The 17,328-nt window shown below is 38.2% G+C and overlaps 1 protein-coding gene across 1 annotated transcript in view; it reads right to left on the bottom strand.

The window, feature by feature from the left end:
* ace2.L (angiotensin converting enzyme 2 L homeolog) overlaps positions 1–17,012 on the bottom strand; it is a 38,635-nt gene extending 21,623 nt beyond the window's left edge. Inside the window, exons 1-2 of the mRNA XM_018245445.2 lie at positions 16,757–17,012; positions 1,112–1,270 (exon numbers count right to left, since the gene is read on the bottom strand). Of these exons, the coding sequence (XP_018100934.1) occupies positions 1,112–1,270; positions 16,757–16,945 (348 nt within the window). The 5' untranslated portion in view covers positions 16,946–17,012. The remainder of the gene's footprint in view (positions 1–1,111; positions 1,271–16,756) is intronic.
* Between the last annotated feature and the right edge of the window lie 316 nt (positions 17,013–17,328).

Here is a 17,328-nt window from a genome sequence, read left to right as displayed (position 1 = left end):
TATTGCAGGAGAAGCGTTTCAATGTGTCTGAGATTGCAGGATATTTAAGGAAGCATTAAATGGCTGGGTACCCTGTATCAGTGTTTTCTGGCTACATAATGAGTCTTTGGGAATAGCAAAGTAAGGCTGCTTCACCCCTGTGACCCATTTTAGTGGCCAACTACAAAACTCTAGTCCCACAGAGTAGCTTTAGAAACTAGAAATCTAACTACAATTGTTAGGACCCTGAATTCTCATTCAGTAAACCTTTAGAACCCTTAGAAACTCAGTAAATACATGGAGAAAGCATTGTGCCAATGTGGGCTTTAAATAGTCCACCCATCATCTCCATGTTGATGCCCCCTATGGAGCACAGCTGAACTGGCACTTCTGTTAATAGAATTCAGCCCCTAATCTTGGTGCAAAAAGGCTCCATTTTATAATGGATAGTGAATAAGAAAAAGGTATGATGTACGTGTTATCATTTAGTTCTGTTCGATTAAAAAAAGAATGTAAACAATCTGCCCCATTCATAAATAAGTTCAAATAAATAAGTAGGGATGCACCGAATCCACTATTTTGGATTCGGCTGAACCCCCGAATCCTTTGCGAAAGATTTGGCCGAATCCTAATTTGCTTATGCAAATTAGGGGTGGGAAGGGGAAAACATTTTTTACTTCCGGGTTTTGTGACCAAAAGTCATGCGATTTCCCTCCCGCCCCTAATTTGCATATGCAAATTCGGTTGGGCCAGGCAGAAGGATTTGGCCGAATCCGAATCCTGCTGAAAAAGGCCGAATCCCGAACCGGATCCTGGATTCGGTACATCCCTATAAATAAGAGTTTTACTAGTGACAGGGTGTAGGAACAACTGAAATATACTTTACCTTATAATCCGGATTCCTGGATACATATAATATAGTTCATTTTTTTTTAACATTACTCTTAAAAGAGAGGTCTAAAACCTTCATCTGGCCACAGCCTCTCTATAGAGGCTATGATAATGTCAGCTGAAGGTTAATTTGGGAAGCATACCCGTATAAAAAGATGAAATAGGGTTAGAGAATTAAATGTATATTTCAAAGCAAGCTGCCGTAAATAACAAGGAGTAATTTCAGTAGTGCAATACTTACTCTGGCATATTTTTCTGCTGGCAAAATGGCTGAGCCCTTCTCTGAAAGGAAGATGAGCTGAAGCTTGATGCTAGGGTCTGTTATACTATCTTTGTTGAAGGCTTCTGAATGTTTACTTGCATTAGTGTAAAATTCTGACCATTTGGCTCCTGCTTCATTCTGAGATACATACAAAGAAATAAATCTTTTTTTTTTTTTTAAAAACATATAATGCCAAACAACATTAATTTGCAAATAAAACCATAGTCTTATTTGTTTTTCAGTTAATAGTCACTGATCCCTGGACCTCTCATTGCTCTTAGTGGGGATTTGAGACATTGACCTTAGTCTTTGAGCAGTTTAGTTGCCTGACCCTCCTGGCATCTACTTCTTATTCACTTGAACTGAACTTCAAACAATTATAATGCCACCCAGCCTCTGTAAACCATGATTCCTTTTTTTTAACTAATAATTGTAGCAGAGCTCTCAGGCCACACTAAGAGGAAAAGCTATTGGGGATATTGGCAGTGCTTGACTTAGGAAAGGCCCAAATCAGCCTTGCTTACTTGTTGAATTTTTCTGGGACATTAACAGTCTCCTTCCAATTTAAGTTAATTGAATAGCTAAAGGTAGGTGTGACCCTGGGATTACACACTGGGATTGACCCTGATAGGACCAGGGCAATGAGAGACACACTAGGGTGACAAAAGCCATTAGACATGGGAGACAAGAGCAGTCACAAAGCTAGTACTCCAGATTTCTGGGTTGACTTTGACCAGTGGTGTAACTAGATGTTACTGGACCCCACAGCAAATTAATTTTAGGGCCCCAAACCAATCCAGAGCTTGTCCTGTTACCAGTAGATATTGAAATTGCTCATTATTTGGGCTTCATGGGGCCCGCTATACCTCCTGGGTCCCCCTGCAACCGCAGGGTCTGCTTCCTCTGTAGTTATGCCCTTGACTTTGACCGTAATTTGCTCTAATGCAGTTTAACAAGAGGGCCGAAATAAGAAGGTAATACAGAGCAAAGGATACAAAAATGAAGCCTACACATACAAAAGAAGACATTACATTCAGTTATGGAGCTGCATTTGGTTATAAATTATTTATGGAAAATACCATAAAAAAGGACAAAGAGGGCCATGTGCGACCATAAAATCTCAGTTTGACATACCTGGTATAATAAGTGACAGCAAACCTCTTTTCTTCAACCCCGCCTGCGGCTATAGGACTTATAATATTTAACCATCTCTAATTATTAATTTTAACTACAGTAGAAAAGGTGGAAGAGGGTCACAGGGTCTAAAATGAAATTGGAGCTGATTCCTAGTGTGTCTTATGGAGCCATTTGAGCACGACAAAAAGTACCATGCAACATATGCAGCGGTTATTATCTGATACTGCAAAGGTTCAACTATACATTGCAATGTGTGTGTGTTGGAGTTTCAGTAAACATTGTAACTCTTCTATAGTCACCATGAGTGAGAATAAACTTGTTTTTTTCATTATATCATAGCTCCCTCCTTTCTCCTATGTAGCAGTTAGCTTTTGCTGGCACCTAACAAATCAAGAGAGCCTCTACAGTGTTTTTCTCTTTGATTAGAGCCTTTGGAACAGCACGTCAATCATTTCCTGGGACGATGCCAGGTGCAGACTTTTACCTCTAATTTATGGACATCAGGTCATCTTGATCCAACATCAGAGCTTTTCAATTGGCAGTAACTCCGATCACATATTTATAAAGTCTGGAAATCTCTGATCAAAGAACTACAAACTGTGACTGCCTGTAGTAACCGAAAAGTCTGAATCATAAAAAGAAACTTCTAATAACAAGAAGCTTCTGAATCTGAGCCATTAGAGGGCATTGTATGACCATAGCTGTGATTATGGCTCATTTGCCTCATAGACTGCTGTGAGTTCTGTGTGTTATTCAGTCTATAAAGGTTTTTATGTCTGTTTATTATTACGTTGAAGAGATGCAAGGATATCTCCATTTCCAAATGCAAAATTACATACGTTTTTAATGACTAATTAAAATGTCTGTGTACACAAAATATATGGTTAATATTGAAGATATACCGGTGAGTATGGGAATTGATTCTTGAGTTTACCAATCAATCCAATGTATCAGTCTCATCAATCCCATGTAGATCATCATGCTGTTTACCCACAGTGCAGTATGTTTTACATAATATTTCAGTATAATTGCAGGTGCAAGCTTAAAGGAACCAGTGTAAAAAATAAAAACTGGCTAAACAGGCTGTGTAAAATAAAAAATGTTTCTAATATAGTTAATTAGCCAAAAATGTAATGTATAAAGGTTGGAGTGACTGGATGTGTAACACAATAGCCAGAACACTACTTCCTGCTTTTCAGCTCTCTAACTCTGAGTTAAGCTGGCCATAGACGCAAAGATCCGATCGTACGAATCGTGGATTCGTACGATTTTCGGACCATGTGTGGAGAGTCCCGACATTTTTCATCCGGCGGAGATCGGTCGTTTGGTCGATCGGACAGGTTAGAAAATTTCTGTCGCCTGCCGATAATATCTCTGCGTGTATTGCCGATCGTACGATTTTCAGTGGGAGACTGTCACTAGTGTTGTCAGACATAAGTATCGTACGATTGCTGTCAGGGGCAGAACATTGGGTGATCTGTTCTTATTTGATCGGAATGGTAAAGACTTTGATCTGAATGGTTAGTGGAGGGTCGGGAGATCGGAAAGTCCGATCGTACGTTGATTCGTACGATCGGATCTTTGCGTCTATGGCCAGCTTTAGTCAGTGACTTTAAGGGGGGCCACATGGGACATATCTGTTCAGTGAGTTTGCAATTGATCCTCAGCATTCAGCTCAGATTCAAAAGCAACAGATATGACCCATGTGGCTCACCTCAAGTCACTGATTGGTTACTGCCTGGTAACCAATCAGTGGAAACCAAAAGAGCTGCAAAGCAGAAAATTGTATTCTGGCTACTATGTTAGACATCCAGTCACTCCAGCCTTGATACATTACATTTTTGGCTAACTAACCATATTAGAAAAATTTTTTTATTTTGCACAGCCTGTTTTTAATTTTACATTTGACAATTCCTTTAAACCGCAACAATAACACCAATGTGTCTACAAATTAGCATCTGTTTTGGTACATCACAAACAAGTTGCAGCACATTTTTTGCCCATGCACTTGTGCACCACGCTACCCGAGACAGACTTGTATGGCAAATGCCTGTCACCAGCATTGGTTGCCTTTCAAGTCTATGGTAGGCAGCACAAGTGGTGGCATGTGTGCCTTGAACATGGCATTCATTGTCGTAGTTTGTTATTTTTGAGCCAAAAATAGTTGCTATTTGAGTCTATGGCAACCCAAGTGGTGACAAGTGTTTCTCCAGTGGAGTAAACGCCTTGTGTTTAATGGGTCTTTGGCTTCATTGAAACTACAGAGCAGTATATCATGTCTAACCAGCCTTTCACCAGAAATTGATTTTGACTTCTTAGAATATCCTCAGGAGAAAGCAGGAGTTACTGCTACTCATGGGCAAGTGCGTAAGTCTCAAACGAGTCACAAACCTGGCCATAGCTATAAACACAACTCATGTTTATGTTATTTGTGTTAAGGACAATGTCCCTGTACCACAATAAAGCATAATTGTGTATTTGCCAGCTAGTAGGTATGTCATTGGCCCAACCTTAATGTCAATGTTATTAATAGACAAGAAAGATAACAGCTATGGGGGGTATTTCTTGCTGAAAGGAGATAAACCCAATGACCACTTGTTCACCTGACATGAGGATTGCAGCTCCGAGTTATTTAGCCATAGTTGGGGGAAGGTTGGGTGAGAGGGTAGATTTTTATTTACAGGGCCAGGTAAACTTACAAATAAGGGCAACACAGTAGGTGCACAAACCTGTTCAAATTAGCATTTCCCCCCAGAATTCCAGATCAATAGAGTATATAATAAAGTAAGCCTTTTGGTCTAACTAGTTATCCTGTGTACATGACATAGAAATGTACTTATTAAAGCATGGCTGTCCCTACTAAATAAATAGAGATATTCGGGGATTTCAGTGCAGAATACACTATTCTATATGTTTGAAACAAAAAGGTTGCCCACTATTTAAGCAAACAGGGATTGTCTATCCATATATTGCAATGTAGTCCAGCTTGCCAACTATGTCCAAGTCATCCCTGGTCATCCCAAAGCCATCCTTCATGGTTTTAAATTGTTTAGTGGTGAGCACAACATTCACTTTTTGCTACAATTATAATGATAAGCAGCATGTATTGTAAAGAGAAGGATGGCCAAAGTTGTACAAGAAGAATGAAACCAACATTTAGCTTTCACTACTGTGCCAAACCTACCCGCATCAGAATGGCATTTCCAAGGTCTGTAAATCATTTATACAGCTTTTATTTTAAAGCCTGAAAATACATTCTGACGTTAATGTTTTTTGAAGGTTCTTTCAGGGAAACTACAATGTACAATAAATTATATTACTTTTAGTGAAGCCTATTCAGCAGAAATACATTGCGCAACAGGTACTAAATATACTGAGTTTTTTTTTATGTTCATTGTCTGCAGTTGGGATGACAGAGATATCCTTGAGTTCCAGGCTTAAACGTTAAGTCCAAGAGGTCAAGCTTTATAAAAAAAAATGTAATCATAAATAGTCACTAAAAGGTAAAAATAGGACAGTAGATTTATTACTGGGAGACTAACTTTTTGGCTAGCAATTTAGCCATTCTGAAAACAATGTACAATAAATTATATTACTTTTAGTGAAGCCTATTCAGCAGAAATACATTGCACAACAGGTACTAAATATATTGAGTTTTTTTATGTTCATAGTCTGCAGTTGCGATGACAGAGATATCCATAAGTTCAGTCTTAAACTTTAAGTCCAAGAGGTCCAACTTTATAAAAAAATTTTATGATAAATAGTCACTAAAAGGTAAAAATAGGAAAGTAGATTTATCACGAGAGACTAACTTGGCTAGCAATTTAATCATTCTCAAAAAAGGCTAGATTGAGATGAGAAATGCTAGATTGCTAGCCAAAAAGTTAAGTCTCCCGGTAATAAATCTACTTTCCTATTTTTACCTTTTAAGACCTGTGAATGCGGACTTTATTTAGTTGTGTGTATATATATATATATATATATATATATATATATATATATATATATATATATATATATATACAGTATATATATATGTTTTTTTTTCCCTAGGTCCACATGCACTGCTCCCCTAGCATGGCCCTATAACATGTGGCTAGCTTTTGTCATTGGGACATTTAAAAAAAAAAATAACAGATCCAGTACTTTTTCACCAAAAAAAGAGCCCATTACTTACATGTCTCAAACCAGCATGTTTGAATGATGTGCAATTTAGGAGAATGGTAGGGGGCAGAATTGGGGATGCCTATATGCCAATTGTGAATGTCCCTTGTGAATACAGCACTGCCAAAACCAGCTATGTTACCATGAATACATGGGTGTGGCGCAGGTCTCTGGGCTCTAAAAAAAAAAGTGCAGATACCTATGGTCAGTTCATATAGGGTGGGTGGAAGGTGGGGTGCAGAGTGCAAAAACAAGAAGCCTTATTGGCCAAAACCAAAGGAAATAATTCCATAGACTCTTTTAAACTGATTTGGTCTCCTTATCTTGAAGCTTGTAATTCTAATACAAGTGAACAAATAGGACGGTTTCTCCAATTGTAAGATGTGCTTTCCGACATTCCAGTCGACGAATGGTCATTTTTCTTTATTTCTTTCTTTCAATATGTCTACATCCACTGGTTTAGTTAATTTTAGTTAATTTCAGTTAATTGTTGTCAGTCTCTTTAAATGGTATGTAGCCTATAATAATACTATGCCATTGTATCGATTTCAGCATGTCTGTCTTCATCTGCAAAATATTTGTTGTTATACTGTTTTCGCTTGTTTAACATGAAAATCAAATAAAATATTTTCAAACAGAGTGTAAAAACATGGTGTATTGTGCCTTTTTTGTTTTTTGCATTTTACACCCTGCCTTCCAGGTCAAACTTTTCTCTGCTCCAGCATTGGTTTCTAGGGGTAACACAGTTGGTAAATGGTTTGTATTTTGAAGGAATCAGTCCACCTTTGCACCTTGGGGAAAAGGAACTGTTTCTATCTTAAATACCACATTATAGACACATATGGATTAGGAAACACATTTAGGTCCACTAGATGGTATCAACATAAAGCTGCACCTGTACACACTATGGGTCAGATTCAATTCAGTGAGAAAAAGGGTTATCACCTGAAAAGTCACAGACGAGATTCAATTTGAGATTCAATTCAGAAAAACTTATCTCACTGTTTATCACGTGAAATCTCTATTGAAGTCTATGGGGAAAAACTGGAACTGAATTAGGCGAAAAGTTTATTTCTCCTTGATTTAAATGTCATCCGTGAGCCATTACGTGATAAACCATAAGATAAGTATTTCTCACTGGCCCTATATGTGAAACAGAGAGATAATATCTACTTAAATGACCATGAGGGGTAAAATACAGTATGTAAACTTCTAGGCATATAAGGATCAATAAGCACAAGAGTGGCATACATATTTCCTGTAGCCCGGAGAGAGGATTGAACAAAGCTCATCTACAATGGCGGATTCTGGAAAAACATATAGCGGAAGAAATAACATTTCTAACAAGTTATTAAAAAGGGAAAGATATTTGATATGGGAACTGAAGCTCTTAGACCTAACGGTATTTAGAAGAAATGTTATTTTGCTTGTTTCTCAGTGATTAATCCCCCCATTTCTGCCTCAGGCTCTACTTAATGAAAGATTGGCAGACAGTTCCTCTCAGTGGTATGTGCAGTTATAATGAGATATCCAGCTGCTTCCAGAGGTAATGTTTAGCACTAAAATATCTGTTGCTACACACCCTGTACTGCTAATTCTTTGTTGCTAGAAATATAATGTAAATATTATGATCTGGTGGTTATTTTGTATTGGCTGATATATTGATCGTTGTTTTCATACCATGGGTATCAACACAATTATTGACATATGAGGGTTAATTGACAATGTTGGACACAGGGTGCAAAGTGCAAAATTGACCTTTTTTTTTTTTTGCACTGGGTCCTGTATTGGGTAACTGGCTGCACAGACCTGGGGCAGGATTGAATCAATCCAAGAGCGATGGACAGGAAGGCCCGTAGGTGTCCCATCACTTGTCCCATTTATATATATATATACATATATATATATATATATATATATATATATATATATATATATATATATATATAAATTTCCACATAGAGCTGCACTCCAATATTAAGTGAATCATGTCACATTTATAAATCTGTGTTTCGGCCCACCTTAGGCCCTTTTTCAACGATGGCCCGAAACGTTGGATATATATACGTTTAATATTAGAGTGTGGCTCTATGTGGAAATTTATGTTTAAAATTTGATCCAGCACCCACAGTAAATTAAAGAAACCGGATCAGACTGTGGCTGCTTACAAGTGATTTTAAATATATATATATATATATATATGGTGGATGGTCACTCTTTTTGCACTATAAATAAGGCCCATTGTGTCTATTACTTGAATAAACAGACACAAATTTTGGGGTGGAAAAGCAAAGAAAAGAATGAAACCAGCTCTTGAATGTTCATGTCAGGAGAATGGCTTGAGCTGTGCATACGTGGCAAGATCTGCTAGGTTGGTATGTTAACAAATAATTGGCTTTTTGGGCAATTTGAAGTCTTAAAGGGCATGTAAAGGCAAAAAAATAAAATACAATTTTTACTTTCTTTAATGAAAAAGAAACCTATCTCCAATATACTTTAATTAAAAAATGTGTACCGTTTTTATAAGAAACCTGACTGTATGCAGTGAAGTTCTCCCTTCATTTACTGCTGTGGATAGGAATTGTCAGATGGTCCCTAACTGCTGAGAAGGGAAACAATCATACTTATGTACAGCAGGGGGAGCCCCCGCCTTACTTCTCAGCAATGCAGAACTCAAGCAGCTTTGTTTATGACGATCCCTAAGCAGCCCAGACCACACTGAGCATGTGCACAGTCTTAGTCTTGCAAAGATGTTTAACAAAGTTACAAGATGGTGACCCCCTGTAGCCAACTTTGAAAGCATAAATGATTTGTTTGATTAGGCTTGTGGTGCAGTAAGTTCATGTTTATATTTAGTATACAAAATTCAGCATTTCTAGCCTTATTCTATTTTAGATTTTACATGCCCTTTAAGCAATACCTCCCAAATGTCCCTTTTTCGGAGGGACAGTCCCTCTTTTGACAGCTCAACCCGCAGTCCCTCATTTGTACTGGAAAGTTCCTCTTTTCTATGCACTGAACAGCCAGAAAAAGAAACAAAGTTTCTCACTTAATTGGCTTTTAGCAGAGAGCCCAGAACAGCTAACAGGTGCAAATAAGATACTTTGTAACAATTTTGAGACACAAAAACACAGTTTAGATCAGGAGAAATATTTTCAAACTTTCATAACCTTCCAAATTTTGTAAAACAAACATGGTAATTAGGGGGTGTGGCCACAGAAAGTGGTGTGGTCAAAAAAATTGCTGCGCTTTGGCGGAAAAAAAATTTTTGTCCCTCTTTTTACTTCCAAAATGTTGGGAGGTATGCTTTAAGTTCTAGTATATGGCTAATTCCAAGCAACTTCTCAACTGGCCTCAGTTTTTGTTTTTTATATAGTTTTTTAATTATTCTTCTGACTCTTTCCAGCTTTCAAATGGGGGTCACTGACCCCATCTAAAAACAAATGCTCTGTAAGGCTACACATTTATTGTTATTGCTACTTTATTATTAATCATCTTTCTGTTCAGGCCCCTTTCCTATTTATATTCCGGGCCTCTTAAAGAGATCTGCTGAATAAAAAAAGAAATAACTCAAACCACAAATAAAAAATGAAAACCAATTTCAAATTGTCTCAGAATATCACTCTCTGTATCATACTAAAAAATAATATAAAGGTGATCAACCCCATCAAGAGTATAAAGGAATATATGCAGTGAATATCGTATGCAGCATTTACACTGTAAAGCTCTCCCTAGAAGGGCTGATAATAAAAGCATTTGTCTTTTGAACACTGCCCTTTTATACTTTGACCCTTATTCATAATCATAGATGAATGTGTTGATTATTACATCCCATTTCACTTATTATGCTCAAACCTTTCTCACAAAGTGTTAGAAGTGGCCAAAGTTCTTTGGGAGGAGTAGAGATGGTTCCAAAGTTATCCAGTCATCTGTCACAATCTTCTTAATCAATAAACCGTATTATTTTTCCAGGAATCAGGAGTAACAAACAGAAATAAGGACATTGTCTGCATTATTCTTCTCTACTGATTTGTCATACATAATGTCCTCCTTTACGATGTAGTCAATACTTAAACAGCTGGCGCATCAAAAAGCTGTCTATGACTCCTCCCATGCTAAAATGTAGGGTGCAGGATTCTGGGAGACTACAAAGACTTGTGGCATAAGAATTTGCAGCTTGGAAAGGGGCATAGTGGGTTTACTAGCAACATGTTGCATTATTTTTAGGACCATTACAGTTGTATACCAGCCATTTTCTGCCCATTGCAAGTCCATGATAAGGTTGCTTGTAGTTCAGTTCTATATGTGTCACCCTTAGTTGATTTAAAGGGCATGTAAAGTCTAAAATAGAATAAGGCTAGAAATGCTGTATTTTGTATACTGAATATAAACATGAACTTACTGCACCACAAGCCTAATCAAAAAAATAATTTATGCTTTCAAAGTTGGCTACAGGGGGTCACCATCTTGTAACTTTGTTAAACATCTTTGCAAGACTAAGACTGTGCACATGCTCAGTGTGGTCTGGGCAGCTTAGGGATCGTCATAAACAAAGCTGCTTGAGTTCTGCATGGCTGGGAAGTAAGGTGGGGGCTCCCCCTGCTGTTCATAAGTGTGATTGTTTCCCTGCTCAGCAGTTAGGGACCATCTGACAATTCCTATCCACAGCAGTAAATGAAGGGAGAATTTCACTGCATACAGTCAGGTTTCTTATAAAAACGGTACACATTTTTTTAATTAAAGTATATTGGAGATAGGTTTCTTTTTCATTAAAGAAAGTAAAAATGGGATTTTATTTTTTTGCCTTTACATGCCCTTTAAGCCATTTGTATGGAATGTATATTGATGTGACATAAAGGCGAGGATGAGTTATACAAGTGCAAGTAGTCCTTAATATCATCATAACTCCTATGACTAAGTGTTGTGAACACAAAACGCATAAGGCTGTAATAATGACACAATAAAGACATTTTTTACTTTAATATTTTGCCTGGTTTGCTTGTTCTAGTTCCTGCTCTACAATTTCCCGATAAAGGTGAGGATGAACTATAAAGGGTCAGGTGCTAAAAGGGTCAAAATTGAACTCTACAGCATATGAATAATATGAATTACATGCTAAGCGCTGCCTCCCCACCAAGTGTTTATATGAATGTATATTTTCACAGCTCCTATATTCTTGTTTTGACATTTCCTTCCATAATTTGCCCAAGTAGGTCCTTCAACCCCAGTATTACTCATAATTGCAAACAGAGTTCATACTTTGCATATTCATATGTCAAACAGCACAGAATCCTTATACATATCTGTTAATTCTTTCCTATTTTTCTTACCTACAAACGTTTACATTCAGTTAATGTTATATTCAGTCTCTTGGCTTCTTTATTCCATTTTCCTCTGTCTCAGGGTAGGACTACATGGACGTTTTCAACGCGATCCGACGCGCTGCGACAAAACGCCAGCAGGCAGCGCCTGCCTCCAACAGTCGTGTCGCGTTAGATCAACGCTGCGACACCATGCGACAATTCTATCTCTTACCTTACTTCTGTCGCATACAACTTGTCGCAGGCGTTTTGTCGCAGCGCGTCGGATCGCGCCAAAAATATGCATGTAGTCCTACCCTCAGGCTCATGGCACATGTGCTGCATTCTCGGCTGAACTTTTTCGGCACCTGTGGAGCTAGTCATTTGTGTTAATGGAAATGGAAGCCACTTGTGACTACTGGTGACAGGTAGATTTAGGTCCAGCAGTGCTACTATATGTGTATATATACATTATACTATGCCTTTCTTTTCTAGAATTTGTGCTTTAGTGCTCTCCAATCTCCGTAATATTCAGTCGCTCTCCTTAGTGAATCATGAAGAGATGATTATCTTATTTTAACGACTATTTTTACTGCCTCCTATCACTCATTTATTTTGGATGACTAACATTCTTATTAGTAATACCATTGACAACCATTTCAGGACTTTATAAACATATTGCTAAATTTATAGTCTATTAAATTTTTTTTAGATGAACCCCATGGGGCAAATTTACTAAAGTGCAAAGTGGCTAACGCTGGCAAAAATTCGCCAGCGTGAGGTCATTTCGGCACGTCGCCGATTTACTAACGGTAGCTGGCGTAATTTCGCCAAGGAGATAGACTCTGGTGCAACTTCGCACTCTAACGCCAGGCGAATTTTCGGTCTGGCGAAAGAGCGTTACTACGCAAATTCACTACGTTTTTGATTTTACTGAACGTTACCTCTTGCGCCAGACTTGCCTTTGCCGCCTCAGACCAGGCGAAGTGCAATAGAGTAGATAGGAGTTCCTCAAAAAAAAGTCCCAAAAAACGCTGACATTTTATCCAATTTAAAGGGTGATAGACTGAAAAAGATTGTACATTTTTTTTGGGGTATCCTCCTTCCCCCCTACATTTGCTAACATATGGCACCTAAACTATACTGTGGGCACATGTGTAGGGTATTATAACAATATATAATTTTATTCAGGTTCCCTGGCCTTGTGTAATGTAATCTATTTGCTGAAGCATATACGCCCATTGTACATTAACTGCATGCCGTATGCTAATTAGCCAACGCTAGCGTAACTTCAAACTGCTGAGCGTAACTTCGCTGGCGTAATTTTGCCAGCGTTCGGTACCCTGTGCGAAACTTCGGATCTTCGTGAATTAGCGTTGTCCAGGCAAATTTATGCCTGGCGAAGTGTTGCAATGTGCGAATTTTCACCGGTTACTGAATTTGCCCCCATGTATTTGTAAAGATAGGGCTATAATGGCAACAATGTCTAGGAAAATATGCCTGGATATGTAATAAGAGAATATTAAATTATCCTACTCTAAATAGTCAGTCTCTCTATTACTGTCCCATTCTTTTCTCATTACCAGACAAAGTTACATTTACCCCCCTGACATCCAACTATACTAATATACCTGATAGTGTTGGAAATGTTTTTCCTAACAAAATTATCAATCCTAATGTCTTGGCTCAGTTTCCCTTGGATACTATAACTGTTTTCTTCAAGTTGAATCTTTAAGTGCACTGAATGACTCTTCAGTTACAGCAGATGTTTCAGTCTTGTTTGTGTTCAGCACTTATTTATTCAAATGTAAGAAAATCTTCACTACTGGCTCATCATTTTACAGTCTGTTACTAGTCTGTTCTATGCAGGAGAGAGCCATGTGTGCTAGGGTGAGCTATATATTCTAAAAAGAGCCAAGACTGCTAGAGTGTACCATAAATGGTAGAGAGAACCATATCTACTAGCGAGAGCCATATCTGTTGGACAGAAGCATATCTGTTAGAAAAGGCCATAACTGCTAAAGAGAGCCAGAGCCATATCTGCTAGACAGAGGCATATCTGCTAGAGAAGGCCATAACTGCTAGAGAGTATCAGTGTCCTATTGAGTAGAGAGAGACATATCTTCTAGATAGAGCCATATCTTTTAGAAAAAGCTGTATGCAATCCTACAAGCCAAAACTACTAGAGTGAGCCATAGCTGCGAGAGGGCACTGTATTTTATGGAGAGAACCATATCAACTAGAGAGAGCCAAGACAGAGGCATATCTATTAGAAAGAGTCATAACTGCTAGAGATACCCATAACTTTAAGTGCTATAGAGAAGAGCTACATCTGCTCAAGGGGTCAAATCTACTGATACCCATTCTATTCACCTCAACAACCACAGGATCAGGAACAAGTATCCTATACAAACCCTATGGTTTGGCCCACATTTACAAAAATTAAATTAGGAGCATTTATGAAGCATTGGGCAGGGTACAAGTGTAAAAAATTGGTACAAGAAGCAAAGTGCAGCCTTCACCAAAATCCCATCATTTAGTTCTGGATAAATGCTTTTACCCCCTACTAATCGAAGGAGCAGTGACTAAATATAATAATGTGGTAAATGTATTACCGGAGAGGGAGGCAGTGATAAGAGCAAGGAGTTTGTGAACATGTGGAGAGTGAATGGAACTATTTGCTCCACTTGTACCAAGGATGCAGGATATTCTGTACTATAGGCTCAGTAACATGCTTATCCCAGTAACATTTCTCTAAGGCAGTGGTTCTCAACCAGTAGCTCGTGAGCAACATGTTGCTCCCCAACCCCCTTGGATGTTGCTCCCAGTGGCATAAAAGCAGGTGCTTATTTTTGAATTCCAGGCTTGGAGGCAAATTTTAGTTGCATAAAAACCAGATGTACTGCCAAACAGAGTCTCATGTAGGCTGCCAGGCCCTTATTTGACATCCCCATGGGCTTTTTCATGCTTTTGTTGCTCTCGAACTCTTTTTTACATTTAAATGTGGCTCATGAGTAAAAAAGGTTTACTCATGGAGTGCTAGATACGGCATTCGCAGAGTGCAGTAAAAATTTAAATTTGCTGTCACCATTTGTAAAAAATATTGGTTCCAGAAAACAGTGTATTTCTAGTGTAGCAACACAAAAACTATTTTACCTTAGAGCAGGGGTCCCAACCTTTTTTACTCATGAGCCACATTTAAATGTAAAAAAGAGTTCGAGAGCAACAAAAGCATGAAAAAGCCCATGGGGATGTCAAATAAGGGCCTGGCAGCCTACATGAGACTCTGTTTGGCAGTACATCTGGTTTTTATGCAACTAAAACTTGCCTCCAAGCCAGGAATTCAAAAATAAGCACCTGCTTTTATGCCACTGGGAGCAACATCCAAGGGAGTTGGGGAGCAACATGTTGCTCACGAGCTACTGGTTGGGAACCACTGCCTTAGAGAAATGTTACTGGGATAAGCATGTTACTGAGCCTATAGTACAGAATATCCTGCATCCTTGGTACAAGTGGAGCAAATAGTTCCATTCACTCTCCGCATGTTCACAAACTCCTTGCTCTTATCACTGCCTCCCTCTCCGGTAATACATTTACCACATTATTATATTTAGTCACTGCTCCTTCGATTAGTAGGGGGTAAAAGCATTTATCCAGAACTAAATGAGCTGAACATTTTACACATTTTACACATTTTACACATTTTACCTTGACAACTAATTGTCAAAACATATGCTGATTCCAATAATACAACGCATTGTACTTTTCCAGATCACAGATCTATACAGATTTACATTGTACATTTTTTTTATAGCTCTCTTGAAAAATACTTTTTAGTCAAAGTTAAGCCTCAATAAAACTTTCTTGACTGTATTATTTTTTAATCACATCTAGTGGAAGAGTCACGCATTTAGTCTAGAGCAGTGGTCCCCAACCTCTTTTACCCGTGAGCAACATTTAGGTGTAAAAAGAGTTGGGGATCAACACAAGCATGAACAATATTTCTGGATGGTGCTTTGTTGACTGGCAGCCTACAGAAGGCTCTGTTTGACAGTACAGATGGTTTTTATACAACCAAAACCTGCCTCCAAGGCTGGAATTAAAAAATAAGCACCTTCTTTGAGATCACTGGGAACAACATCCAAGGGGTTGGAGAGCAACATGTTGCTCATGAGCCACTGGTTGGGGATCACTGGTCTAGAGAGTAAACTGCTCATTTCACATTTCAGATCCCTGAGAAATAGTAAAACCTCATTTGTGCTAATTGTTCATGAGCATGATATTCTACTTTGGATGATATTTTCTCCTGCTGACTAATACCTGTACAATTAAATAATACACACTTATTAGCTGATAAAGACTTACATGGCAATGCAAATTAATGGCATCTTCTTTAAGTACCTCCTGTGCTTATGTATACCAGACTTCTGTCAACATGACCTGCTTTAATTATATGTGCATGTATAAAATGTCATTTATATCAGTAGCTATAAGTGCTCCAAAGCAGATGTATTGTGCACATTTGCGGAGCCAACCAACTTGGGGGCCATAAATCAAATATCCATTGGATACCATCTCCACACACCAAGTATCTCCTCATTGTTTACATTTAACTCATTGTCTGCATTCAAAATTAACTGGCAAATGTTTTCCCTACAGTATAGCAATGAATTTGTACAGGTATGGGACCTATTATACAGAATGCTTAGGGCCTAGGGTTTTACAAACAAGGGGTCTTTCCGTAATTTGGGTCTCCATACTTTCAGTCTAATAAAAAAATCAAATAAATAAACCTAATATGATTGTTCTTTAATTGGGATCAAGTGCAATGAACTGTTTTCTTATTACAGAGAAAAACAAAATAATTTTTAACAATAATTTGTTTAAAATTGAGTCTTTGGGAGACGGCCTTCCCATAATTCAGAGTTTTCTGGATAACATATTTCCTGATAATGAATCCCCTACCTGTACCTTCAAACACAGCACTAACAATTATGATGCAATATATGTGTAGATCACCTACCATTTTTTTGGCATTTTCATCAGTGATATTGGTGTTGTAGTCCCATTGTGCAAGTGCACTCTGATGATAAAGGACTTCTGCATCCTGTTCAAACTGTCTTAGGAAGTCCCTGGCTTGGCTAGTGACATCTTGGCTTGTGCCGGTGGCAAGGAGAACCCCAATACAAAAAAGCCAAAGCAGACCCGACATCTTCCTTCCTTAGCCGAGGCGATCTCAACTGCAACATGCCACTCCTGGCAATCAGAAAAACTAGCATCTCTATCATTAGCCTTTGAACTGTACAGCAAAGGTTTCCTAGTGCAATTCAGGAAGCGCATGTCTTGTTTGGATAAGGCACTTTTATGATTATTATTATTATGGCACCAACTGCCCTTGCTGTCATATGCATACGAGTCCGGAAAGCTGGTTGTTAAAGTTCTGAAGGTAATTACATAATTTCAGGCTGGGCGAGTAATCTCCATTTACCTGCAATTGGATGCAAATGATAATGACAGTGTTATTCGGTTCACTCACACCTATAGTTTTCTGCACAAACAATAAAGAATATGTGGCAGGACTGTTGCGCTTTATTT

This window comes from Xenopus laevis, chromosome 2L (assembly GCF_017654675.1).
Source record: "Xenopus laevis strain J_2021 chromosome 2L, Xenopus_laevis_v10.1, whole genome shotgun sequence".
In the NCBI taxonomy this organism is placed as follows: domain Eukaryota; kingdom Metazoa; phylum Chordata; class Amphibia; order Anura; family Pipidae; genus Xenopus; species Xenopus laevis.
The sequence above is the reverse complement of the archived record's forward strand: the minus strand, read 5'-3'. Positions and strand labels throughout refer to the sequence as shown.